This window comes from Dermacentor albipictus, unplaced genomic scaffold, assembly GCF_038994185.2.
Source record: "Dermacentor albipictus isolate Rhodes 1998 colony unplaced genomic scaffold, USDA_Dalb.pri_finalv2 scaffold_23, whole genome shotgun sequence".
Lineage (NCBI taxonomy): Eukaryota > Metazoa > Arthropoda > Arachnida > Ixodida > Ixodidae > Dermacentor > Dermacentor albipictus.
This window is the reverse complement of record NW_027225577.1, coordinates 2662937-2674964: the sequence shown is the minus strand read 5'-3', so window position 1 is coordinate 2674964 and position 12028 is coordinate 2662937. Positions and strand designations below refer to the sequence as shown.

The 12028-nt window shown below is 44.0% G+C and overlaps 1 protein-coding gene across 1 annotated transcript in view; it reads right to left on the bottom strand.

Moving 5' to 3' along the window:
• LOC139052448 (DNA damage-binding protein 1-like) overlaps positions 1-12028 on the bottom strand; it is a 60911-nt gene that overhangs the window by 30489 nt on the left and 18394 nt on the right. The window contains exons 9-13 of the mRNA XM_070529550.1: positions 11707-11885; positions 5822-5985; positions 3361-3491; positions 2387-2571; positions 933-1028 (exon numbers count right to left, since the gene is read on the bottom strand). Of these exons, the coding sequence (XP_070385651.1) occupies positions 933-1028; positions 2387-2571; positions 3361-3491; positions 5822-5985; positions 11707-11885 (755 nt within the window). The remainder of the gene's footprint in view (positions 1-932; positions 1029-2386; positions 2572-3360; positions 3492-5821; positions 5986-11706; positions 11886-12028) is intronic.

Sequence of the window (12028 nt, the reverse complement as noted above, 5' to 3'; positions counted from 1 at the left end):
TTACTGCGGCAAAGCTGACCTAACGAACTGAAAACAGCATACCTGCCAACTTGAAGATTTGGAAATTCATAAAACTATCCCGACGGATGATGGGGGGGGGGGGGGGGGGGCAGCACTATTTGGTTGTTAGAATAGAGCCCTACCACCAACTGCAAAAGATATGGACACTTGAGTCACAGTCATCGAGTCGGAGCCGCTACTGCAATGTTGTCTTGGTATTGAAGAGGTCACATGTTCTTCTATGGATGCGAGAAGGCTGGTGCCTGGTTCGATAGGCATATTAAGTTTCCAGAGATGCAAGTCACACAGTCTGTCTCGCAGCAAAAATGACGAAGCTAAGTGGACACAATGTGACAGTCCCGTCAATCAGCTCAACAGCAGAGCCAGGGCAGTGTTCTGCCTTCCACTGCTGGCATGAGCATTGTGCTGAGCAGCTGGTCCAAGTGGAATAAACAGTAAACGTCAAGCTAAGTTATCTAATAGTTTCATTGGTTGCTGGCAAACATCAATTGCTTTCCACTGGTCTCATTTCATGCACCACTGATGCTTGATGCCGTGTGCCACGCCTTTGGCAACACTCGTCAGACCAGCATTGTGAGATGCCTGATAGATCCCAGGCCAGTGTTTCTGCAGTGCAGTAGCAATAACCTCGTGTTGCATAGTGTGAAATATCACCCCTACATTTTAACAGAACACAATTCAAGGAGCTCAAGTGTGATGCTAAATCTTGCCATTGCTGCTAATGCTTCGTGCAAAACTGCCAACAGTATTTGGTGCCATGTTCATGATTTAAAACCGTGGCTTCAAAACAAAGAGAACCCTGGCAACATGCCAAAGGTTTTGAAGTGACTGATATTTTCTGCAGTAAAAAATATAAAATAAAATGAAAATAAACTGAAGAAACGAGATGCAAAAAGGAAGGTGCAACTTGCCTTGGCAGCTCCCCAAGAGGCACAGTTCGAATGTGGAGCTTCTGAATCTCATCAATGGTACCAATGAGGAGGGTGTTGTCATTGGCAAGGGCAAGGCTGTGGATGAAAGCAGCAACAGGTCAAAAAACTATAAAACAGGATAAGGCTAAAAAGGCCACAACAATTTGTAGATCGCCTTAAGCAATCGGTGAAGGTGACTCTGTAAGTAAGCCGTCAATTGCATTAACAGATAAAGAACTTGTTTTCTTGAGGTAGCACATGTGCTCTCGTTCATTTTAAAATGGCAGTCATGGTTTGAATTTTGAAAGCATACTCATGTCGGTTTGATGCTTTGGGGGGGAGGGGGCACTTTTGTCTTGGTGTCTCGGTATATATGCACATTACTCAAAATAAAAATCAGTTGGAAGTCAGCGCTTGTATTCGTCGTTCCTTTGGTCCCTGTCTATGTACGCACTGAAAGTGATGTTTACAATGCACCAATGCCTCTCTTGGGATCACTCAAACATTCTGCCGAGTCTCATCTTTCCTGCGCAACAATTGCACAATAGCTAAGAGTGGCTTGGCCTCAACATTATCACTTGCCAATTTGTCCATCCTGCAATATTACATTCTGTCTACAATCATAGGCTGTGGCTTTCGAGGAGGCCACCAACTGTTATACCACAACATGATTTTCACTTTCAGAATGTAATATTGCAGGCATGGCTCCCTATCTTTCGCCTGCACCTTTAATCAAAGAAATCGGTGAGGTAATAAGCAACAATTGATGTAATGGAACACAAATGAGAAATGCTGTACTAGGCTTGAAATATAACAAGCAATACATCCAGTCATACCACCTGTCAGATCAGTAGTGTACTACATAAAGGCTTTATGATGCATATGTTCCACATGAAGTGCTTTTGCAGATGCTTGGAAGAGTGTCAAATGATAGACGCACATGCTTCTGTGAGCTAATAGCAGTCATATTTGTGTATGTAGCCATCTGGCACATTTTTGTACTGGATGTGGCAGGTCTGCTATGTAAACAATATGCAATATAATGAACAGACTGTATCATCTGTTGGCAGCAAGAATTACTACAAAGCTCTGAATGTCAGCCTAAGAATATTGCGTACTCTTAACGCATATCAAGGGGCTGCTAATTGCAACATGTAACAATCGAGTTTTGCTTCAAATGGTTTATAGCATTTGTCGGCATTTTATCAGTCATTGCTTCCATAAAAAATTCAAGTCACAGACTGAACGCTTGACTAGCTTAGTTCACATCAAGACATCAGTTAGGTGCCTATTCAGAAACACCAACTGACATAATCTTCGTATTCTACTAAACTGAAATGGGCCCCACAAGCAAGCTTTTCCAAATACTATAAGCAGAGGGCCCAGATTATAGCCAAAAGCATGAAACACAAAGCCAAAGCAGAACAAAATCAAAGCCAGTAAACACCAGTCACCTGTCGGGATAACCCTCAGAGTTGAGAGGGCACATGTGATTGACCTCCTTGAGATTCACGTTGGAAAACACCAGCTTGTGATTGCTCGAATAAATTACTGTGGGTCGGTCAGAGCAGGCAAACACGTTGCTCGTTGAGAGCGACTTGAACGTCTTCAAGACTGTCGGCTGTGTGCCCAGGGTAACCTGCACGCGGCAACAGCATGACCGTAAAGAACACTGACTAGGATGTTGCTTGCAGGATACTGCATTAATGAAACATAATAATGTGCTGTGGCAGTACTAATAAGTGCCGTGGTAGTGCCCCATACTAGTGCGGTAAACATGTCATCAGCCAACCAGTGCTCACGGCCTGCATTGTGGCCAACATGGGTGTGCTTTTGTGGAAAGGTGCAGGGGCCAGGAAAACTTCCTTACTATTCTAACAAGGCAGCCTGCCAGATCATTACCACCTATGAATGCTCCGGAAGATGCTGACAGCCCTTGGCAGACTACTAAGTATCTTTTTTCTATACCTTAGGAAATTGCAAATACGTCCAACGAACAGTGTACAACAGGTAGGTAAAAAAATACTCTGAACTAATGTTCTGCCAATTTTCTAGTTGTGAGCCCTAGGCATCTAAAAGAATGCAAATTCCCTTCTGAAGAAGATGGACTTACAGCATGCTTTCAAGTAAACCCTGCTGCACTGCAACCTGAAGAAATTCTTACTTGCATAAACCCAATGACTGGTAATAACAACACTCACTTGACCTTTGCAGTGTCATTCAGCAATTATTAATGAAATTATGTGATGTGCTACGACAAAGGGGTCTGGACAACTGCCAATACAAATGTTTAGGTTACTGTCTTTCCGTGAATTTTACTTGCAGTTGTGGGTCATGCAAAGACCGCACACTCAAGTGTTGTTACAAGCTGCTCTGAACTTTGCATGAGCTTTAGCAACATATTAAAAAAGAAATAACCTTTGCTCACCTTTTTCCTGTCCGTAAGGGCACCCTTTGTGGCCTCAAGTAGGAAGTAGAATAAAGAGCCATCTCCAAGGGCACACAGGAGATAGTGAATGCCTTCAAATGTTGTGATCAGTATCGACCTTGGGATTATCTCTGTACAGCCACAGATTAGACCAAAAATAGGAATTATGAAAGCAGTGCTGAAATCATATTGCGACTCACCTCAATGCGATTCCAAGGTAAATCACCAGTAGCAATCACAATCAAGTATGCATTTCTATATACAGTCGCCGACTGATATTACGGACTCCAAAAATTTGGACATGAAAGATTATTCAAACATGACGATTATTCGAACACGAACGAGAATGGCAGTGCTGCTTCGCAGCACTGCCATTCTCCCCACAGACCATAATGTATAACAACTGCCGAAAGTTTGGACACTTAGCAACCTCTCGTCTGATTTTTTGGACACTCCTTGAGCCAAGTCGATCGAGAGCACCATGCACCAATTCTGACCGGTGCATAGTTCGACTTGCTGAACGCCATTTTTGTTTTGAACAGATCCTCCTTGATGCCTCACGAAGTGGCGCTACTGCAAATCCCCGCTCATCATTGTTTATGCCTGGTTTGCAGCTACAGCAGTTCCGGTCTCAGCTTAGTAAGCCATGTCAAGACAATGAAGGAGCTGATTTGTTTCTTTCTTCGTGCACGGCACTGCGAGTAGGCCACCTTTTTTGTTTCTGCAACTAGTGTCAGCGTGACAGCGTGGTGATGTTTGCTCTGTGTGCTGTGTCGAGGTTGCAATGATGCAATGTGGCACACGGAAACATCGCGTCGAGTGTCTAATGGCGCCGACAGTGCCCGCGCAGACTGCGCTAGGGAATGCGGCAGGCGGGTGCTGGGAGGCCTAGGATTTGTCGCCTTCCAATGTGGTCCCTACTGATGCCTAAAATGTTCTGCTGAGACCTGCGCAGTGGTTTCATTGCAATTCCTGACACCGTCTCATTTGACAGTTTCACAGGTGCTGATACTGCTGTACTGACATGCGCAGTACTCGATGACAGCGAGATCATTCGTCAGGTTTCTGCTATGCCGCCGGACGATGACTCCGAGTCGGAAGATGACGCACCATGTGCTACGCTGTCGTCACATGCAGCGCGTGTACAAGCAGTGACTCTGCTTTCAGCCGCCTATAGTGACCATACGACCCTCCCCGAGATTCAGGCTTATCTGATTGCGCGTAAACAGAACAGTATGCAACGGAACATTCACGATTTCTTCAAGCCCACTGCCGAGCTCGAATAAGTGCGTGGAAATAAAAGATTTCTTTCTTTCTTTTTGCTTAATCTGCTCTTTCGGACACCTGTTTATTCGGACATTTCCGCAGTCCTCGTGAGGTCCGAATAAACGGTCGGCGACTGTAAAGTTGTACACTGTGATACCGTTCATGTAGCTTTATCATTCCTCACCAGATAGAAAAAGCGTGACAACAAAGCACAATAGCTATAAACATGTATATATTTTACTTTTTCAATTGCACAGTGATTTTAGGAAAAACCCAGAGACATATTTCAGTAACAGCAAGCAAGCAAAAAAAGAAGGTGTCAGGTGCAAAAATCATGCTTTTTTTATCTGCATGCTCCCAAATGTAGCGCAGAGATTTCTGTTCTGAAAACTTTCTAATAACACAATGCACTTCGCAATTATAATTTCGCTAAAGATGAACAGTGAGCAAGGCTGACATCACACCTGTGGAAGTCAAATATGGCTGCCATGGTGAGTGTCCGTATTAGGCAGCTGCCTGCCCATATGGTTGTTCAAAGAATGCGAATTGCACATAACCCTTACATACACACAGCTGCTGCTTCCTCTTAAAATAATGAATTTTCATTTTTTTATGTGTAGAAACCAAGTACTATATATCAAAGCCCGCATTAACAAAACATTTTTCATGTAGATGTTTCCCACATTTGGTTATTGCTGTGGCAATCTTCTTGTGCTAACTGCTATCACATGTGGGCAACGCCCAAACACCAGCCCACAAACAAACACTCTTTTGTGCTAGAGCAAGGTAAAGAAGCTCTGTCAATATAGGCACAAATGGCATAGCTGTGATGATCTGGACACAGGATAAAATTTCAGCAATGTCTAGAGTTACAGGAGATCTTTTCTTATTAGAGCACAATTTCAAATCATTGAGCACTTCTGTTGCTCCATATAACACTTTCATTATGGAATTGGTTACACACACTTGTGCTTCTATACTGTCACTGACTTGGTGGTCAGAATACAAATGTGTCATACTTTCATACAAGCTCTCCATGCTGCTAAAAGCAGCATCTGTAACTCGGATCAAATAGCACTATCCTTGCAATGAACCAGAAAAAATTGACAAACACTTCCCCTCACTTGCACTTCACATCACATGGCAAAACAGGAATATAGAGAGTGAGCAAAGGAACTACTGCGCATCCCCTCACCGCCTCCAATGTTCTCCTTCTGAAGTTGCTGAAGAGAGGGCAGACTGAGGATGCGAATGGAGATGTCCGTCCAGAGACCCACCGCACATAATGTTGACTTTTCAGCCCCTTCCGTAAGGGGTGTAATGTCCAGGCAGGCAACCTCATTTTCCAGCTCTGCGTTACTGTGGCAAAAGGACAGATTCTCCCCTTTACAAATTGTTCTGTCGTCCTCTACTGGCACACTGTGGCATATAATATGGGCCTCTTCAATTTTCCATCCCTGACAGTCCTGGACTGCTAGAGGCAATGCTTTCAACCAATGAACATTGTGTACCCAGCATCTTGGGTAGTCCTGGACAGGCCGGGAAGACAAATCAAAGAGGGCTAATGAGTGAAACTCATTTACGCCATGTAGCTTGAACCATGTTATGATACACACACGCAGGAAGTTGAGCAGAAAATTGGGCCACCAACTAAGTCAAAAAAGAATGTCTTGATATTTCGAGTTGTCTATGGAATCCTTGTCACTGTCTCTGATAGTGAACAGATAGATTGTAAACAATGGTTCCACAGGAAACTCGAAACATTGCATACTTTTTCTCAAATGTGCTGCCGGAAAACTAGTTGATTCATATCTGCAGGTATGACAACCACACACACCTTACACAGGACAAAAGAAGGTAGACACAAGACTGGTGCCAATCTCATGTCTATGTTTTTTTGTCCCGTCTAAGGTGCGTTCTTGTTAGACCTGCAAATTACCACTTTATTACTTGGTCAGTAATGCAATTTTCTGCTCAACATGCTTTTACCTGACCAGACGGGATTCTGTCATACTTTTGATCACACTCACCCAGGAAACATAGCGAAATGTAATATGTTTTGTGACCTCACCCTATATGTGGCACAGCAATTGGTGCAACCGGGAAGAAATAAAACATCACGGCACCGAGTAGATGGTCCCGCCACCAATGCAGCCTTCTGCTTTCTACCTGAGAGCACTCTTAGCTTTAAAAGATTAAATGCTTTTGAAATGGGCATCTCTAGCAACATTTCACTGCATACACACTGCCAGTGGATCTGCTGCTGGCATTCAATGAGTCAGTGCTGCACCCAGGATATTCTTAATTTCATCCTATTAGCGGCACTCATCCCTGCAAACACACCACCAGGATGCTTGGTTCAAGCTATTTGCCCCAATTCAGTTTCAACAGCATATGATTATCACTCACACTCGTACCTGTAGGTCACATTGTCATGGAACAAACTAACACAGAGAGGAGTACCGTGAAACCTTGTCAACGACTAAGTCGAAATAGTGGTGCAGTTACCTCATTTCAGCCACTGTTCCATCACAACCACACACGACTTCAACCAAGCATACATCATTTAGTACCAGGCATCCAGCATTCACAGTCAGTCAACCAGAAACAATACAGCAGTGCAAAAGATGCCCAAGAAAATAGCATGCACAATGACACTTTTATCCTGAAGTGAAGCATTGCCTCCTGAGCAGAAACTGCTACGTCAAGACAAGCCTTGGCGTTTTCAAGTGCACTGAAGTGATACCGAAGTTGGAAGCTCGAATGTCAAATGTGCAAGTTCATGCTTTCCGTCATCCTGAACTACATAAAGCCTGGATATAGCATGCATAATTTTATGGTGAATTATGCCTCCACAAGTAAGTTTTCTTTTTCTTTTTTTTGCATGGGGGAAATTCATTGAGCTGGTCACACAAGGTGATAGCTCTCCCTCTCCACTGCAGTATGTACACCCGGCCACAAAAGTTTACGGAACACGGGATCGCAGAAAACGTTCAATTTCCAAGCAGCCTGCAGCAGTAGCCAGTAGAACTGCATATGAAAATCTTCTTAACATGTTCTAGCCGATGCCCGAAATGCAAATACCAGGTTGCGTTGTGAGGTTATGGAGATATTCAGATTTTTCTCAAATTTCATGGTCCGTAATATTTTGTGGCCGGGTGTACAATGGCACCACACCTTCACCAGAGACCCATACACCCTTTAAGAGTGCCACACGTTTAAGGCCTACAAAAGATTCCCACAGCCCGTGGGTGATTAGCTGCAGAGTCTCTGTGCACGACCTTGCTAAATGCAATGTCTCAAAACCCTTTCCCTGATCCCCTGGAGAAGTAACCCATGTGAATAACCCTCACGGAATGCTGATCAAATGAAACAAGCTACAGTGTGATGATCTGCCAACAGCCCTACATGCTCTTAAAAAAGCATTGTGCATGGTTTATACACCACAAACCTTGGCAGTAAAATGTGGCACATTGTCATGGAGGCAGGCGACTTAACACCATTCCAGGCAGCTTGTGGCAGTGAACAGTAATAATCAAGAGACACCGTTTCAAATTGAACCATTACATGATATGAAGTGGGCTGACACTTCTTGTTTTGGACAAAAATTGCTTGTTATATCCAATGACAGGATATTATCAAATATATTACAATGACGTGATATCCTCTGACAAGAGATTAGCACTCTGTTAATATGAGGAACCAAACATTTTGCTCAAGAAGTTTCATGAGATGTTAAGTTTATTAATACATATTACTTGAATAGAGAGTACCTCATTACAACAAAGTTTAGTTACAGTGAAAGATGCATGCAGCCCCAGAAGACACAAAGTCATTGAGGGAGACATTTATCACAGGAAAACTAGAGGGCAGGACGACGAAACGCCAAGGAGGAAGGCATATACGAGCACTTAATGCATTTTCTTCCTTCGTGTTTCATCATCCCGGTGCTCTAGTTTCCCCAATGACGACATACCAACTAGCCCAGCTACACATCCTAGGAGACAGTAGTTGACATGCCCTTTTTGACTTGCCCTTTTGTGTACACCTAAAGAAGAAGCCCTTGACTCCTAGGTTAACCATTTTGCACAGGAGGCAGTAAGCCTAGCAGTAGGCCGTAAGGAAACCTTTCCAGCAACTGCTACATATTAACGCTTTCACTGCCGCCAGTGAGGTGTATTAAAAAAAAAAGCTTTACTTCAGGTGCTCCCACTTAAATAAGCGATAATGAAGAAATCGTCTTGTTCAGTCAATGTGGCGACATTTGCTGCTTTAAAAAGAAGTTTAGATATGCCAATTACAGGGACAAGCTTTAATTTGGGTGATCAATTCTTTTACAAGACTTCCTAAAAATCAGATCTTTTAAGGGGGGACGCGGGTCTTGAAACGGCAAAAAATCACAAAAAAGTCGATTTTCGGAAAAGTGCATTTTCGCTACGTTTATACATTCAAGAATCCCTCCGCGAAATCTAGAAGCTAAATTTAATCGGAAAATAATAAAAAATCGCGCTTAAAGGGGCCAGGGTGAACGCGAAATCAGCAAAATTTGGTCAAAAATGTTCAAACTTCGCGCCGTCACCATTTGCGAACGCGGTGGCCGGTGGCCGCCATCTTGCGCTTGTTTTGAAGCTGTTTTCTTTGTGCGCATTTTGCACCAGTTCAAAATGGCGTCGGAGAAGGGAAACCGACGCTATCACGTCATTTCTGGAGGATGCGTCCGTGCCGCCGATTGGCCAAAGCGCGCACACCCCCCGCGCGCCTCGCTCCTATTGGTCCGGTGCTCGTCGGCGCGCGCTCGACCGCTCTCGCGTCTCGCTGCGTCTGTTTATCTCTGGTTTCATCGCGCCGCTGTCTACGTTTGTTCAGCCGCTTGCTTCGCGACGTTTGATAAGATGCTCATTTCGCTGCCCGGATGGCTGGAAAAGATTGTTGTCTCAAGGCTACTACGCGTCAAGCGGCTGTGCAATGCGCGACGGAAGGCGGCTAGGCCTGTCATACTCGCGGAGTTGCCGGTTGCTGGTCTGCCTGGACATTCTACCGGATCGAGTTCCGAGCTGCCAACTGGCGCGTCTAGCGTCAACACTTCGTCCGCCCACGCCACGCGTGTAGGCACAGATCGTGCAGGCACCGTTTCCTTCACGACTGAAGAAAGTAGCGAGCGCGCAGCGAGCGCCGGAAAACGTCCGGAGCGCCGGACCTTCGAAGTGCTAACTCCAGCAAGAAGCGAGAAGCCTCTTTGAGCGCAAGGAAGCCGGCCAAAAAGTGGCAAAAAGATAGGATGTATCCAGATTATGCCCCTAGTGAATTTCCTTGAGATTTTATTGGTATGTTCTCAATAAAGATGTTGCAGAACGTTTTTCCTTGATTTCTCAAAACAACAATTCCGACAGACTTCCAATTTTGGAGGTAAAATAGCTTTTGTCCTATTTCAGCTATCAACATAATTTTTTTTTGCCAGAAAGATAAATGTATGCAGTAAGCAATATGCACCTTTTCAAAGCAGCACTCTTCTCCAAAAGTTTTTGAAATGGGTCAAATTCTTGACATGTCAAGATGGCATTTTTTTCTCACAACTTTGATGAGCTCTAACTCTTGCTCAGATTAGCCTAGAACATTGAATAATACCTTATGGCACTCCCTGAACATCCTAGATAGTCTTTATACTCAAATTACTGTGTTAGGGTTTTCTGTTTAGAAGCTAATTTTCCTCCAAACAAAGGACTCAGTTATACAATGCATTTGGATTATATCAGAAAGTGCTTATCCTATGGCAAAATTAATTATATTTTTAGAATCTGCATATTAAAATACACAATGTGTGAAAATTTCGTTGAGATCTGTCCACAAATAAAAAAGTTGTATTTCAAGTGTAGCCTCCCCCCTTAAAATATCAAGCATAAAGTTTAGACTTCTAATTCTGCAACAAAAACTGAGATCACATTTCTTTAAAATGCATCTATTGGGACATCTAAAGCAGGCAAAATTGATTATACACAACTCTGAGCTGTACAACCATCCGTGAGTAGAACTTTTGCAGAACTTGCCTAAATATTGTAATAACTTCATGTAAGCCGTAATCTAATGCGTTCACTGTATTTTCTTTAAGTGATATAACAGGTAAAGCTTACAGAATCATACCTTTTTTTGTAAGCTTATATTACAGAGATCTTAATTGAATTCTGGGGTCTTACATACCAAAAAACAGACGTTTAAGCGAGTTGGTAAGACATATTTGAAACAGAACAGTACGGTTTTCACGGGAACAAGCAGGGAGAAGCGCTCGTCCGTGTCGTTTCTCCCCGCTTGTTCCCGTGAAAACCGCGCTGTTCTGTTTCAAATGCATACCAAAACCATGATTTGATTATGAGGCACACCGTAGTGGGGGCTCTGGATTAATTTTTACCACTAGGGGATTTTTCAACGTGCCCCCAATGCAAAGGGACACGGGCATTTTTGCGTTTCGCCTCCGTTGAAATGCGGCTGTGGTGGCTGAAATTTGATCCCACGACCTCGTGCTTAGCAGCCCAACACTTCAGCTGCTAAGCCATTGCGGCAGGTATTACATATCTAAACTATGATACAACCTTTTTAACCTATGTTTAGCAACTTTTGTAACAAACAAAAAAGGCCCCAGATAAAAATTCTACAAGTCAGTAGAATATAGCTCCAAAATCCTGTAGTTTTAATTCAATTCAGCTCAGTGGTCGCCTACAGAGAACATTTCAGCATTGCTTGAATGAAGAAATCTGAGCTGACCCCAATATCCCTCCCTCCCTCCCTCCCTCTCTTGTTGGGCTGCTGAGCACAAGGTCGCGGGATCGAATCCTGGCCCCGGTGGCCGCATTTTTGATGGTGGCGAAATGCGTAAACACCCGTGTAGTTAGACTTAGGTGCACGTTAAAGATCCCCAGGTGGTCGAAATTTCCGGAGTCATCCACTACGGCATGCCTCATGATCAGAAAGTGGTTTTGGCACGTATAACCCCATAATTTAATTTTGTTCCCTCCCTCCCTCCTTCCTTCCCTCCCCCGTATGTGAGCTGGGCTTTCTCCCTCCAAAGATACAGGCCACATAGAATACCTGATCTGATTCAGGACACCATCGCCAATTTCCAAGCAGAAGACTTCCTTCCGAACGGCGCACACTATTTGGCTCTGGTTGCACGTCACGACACTAATGTTACGTCCACCTGGTGGCTTCCACTCGTTCAGCAGCTGCTTGGTCTGGCTGTCCACAAGACGTACAGCTGCTGCGGTGACCTGCACCATTGAAGCAACCACAATAACTATATTGCTGGCATTGTCAGTACCACCATGAGTGACAGGAATAAGAAAATCCAAGGGGCCTGGCTTTTTGTTAGTTACAGAGAACCCCACTGATATGTCCCTTGTTGTTGCAGTCT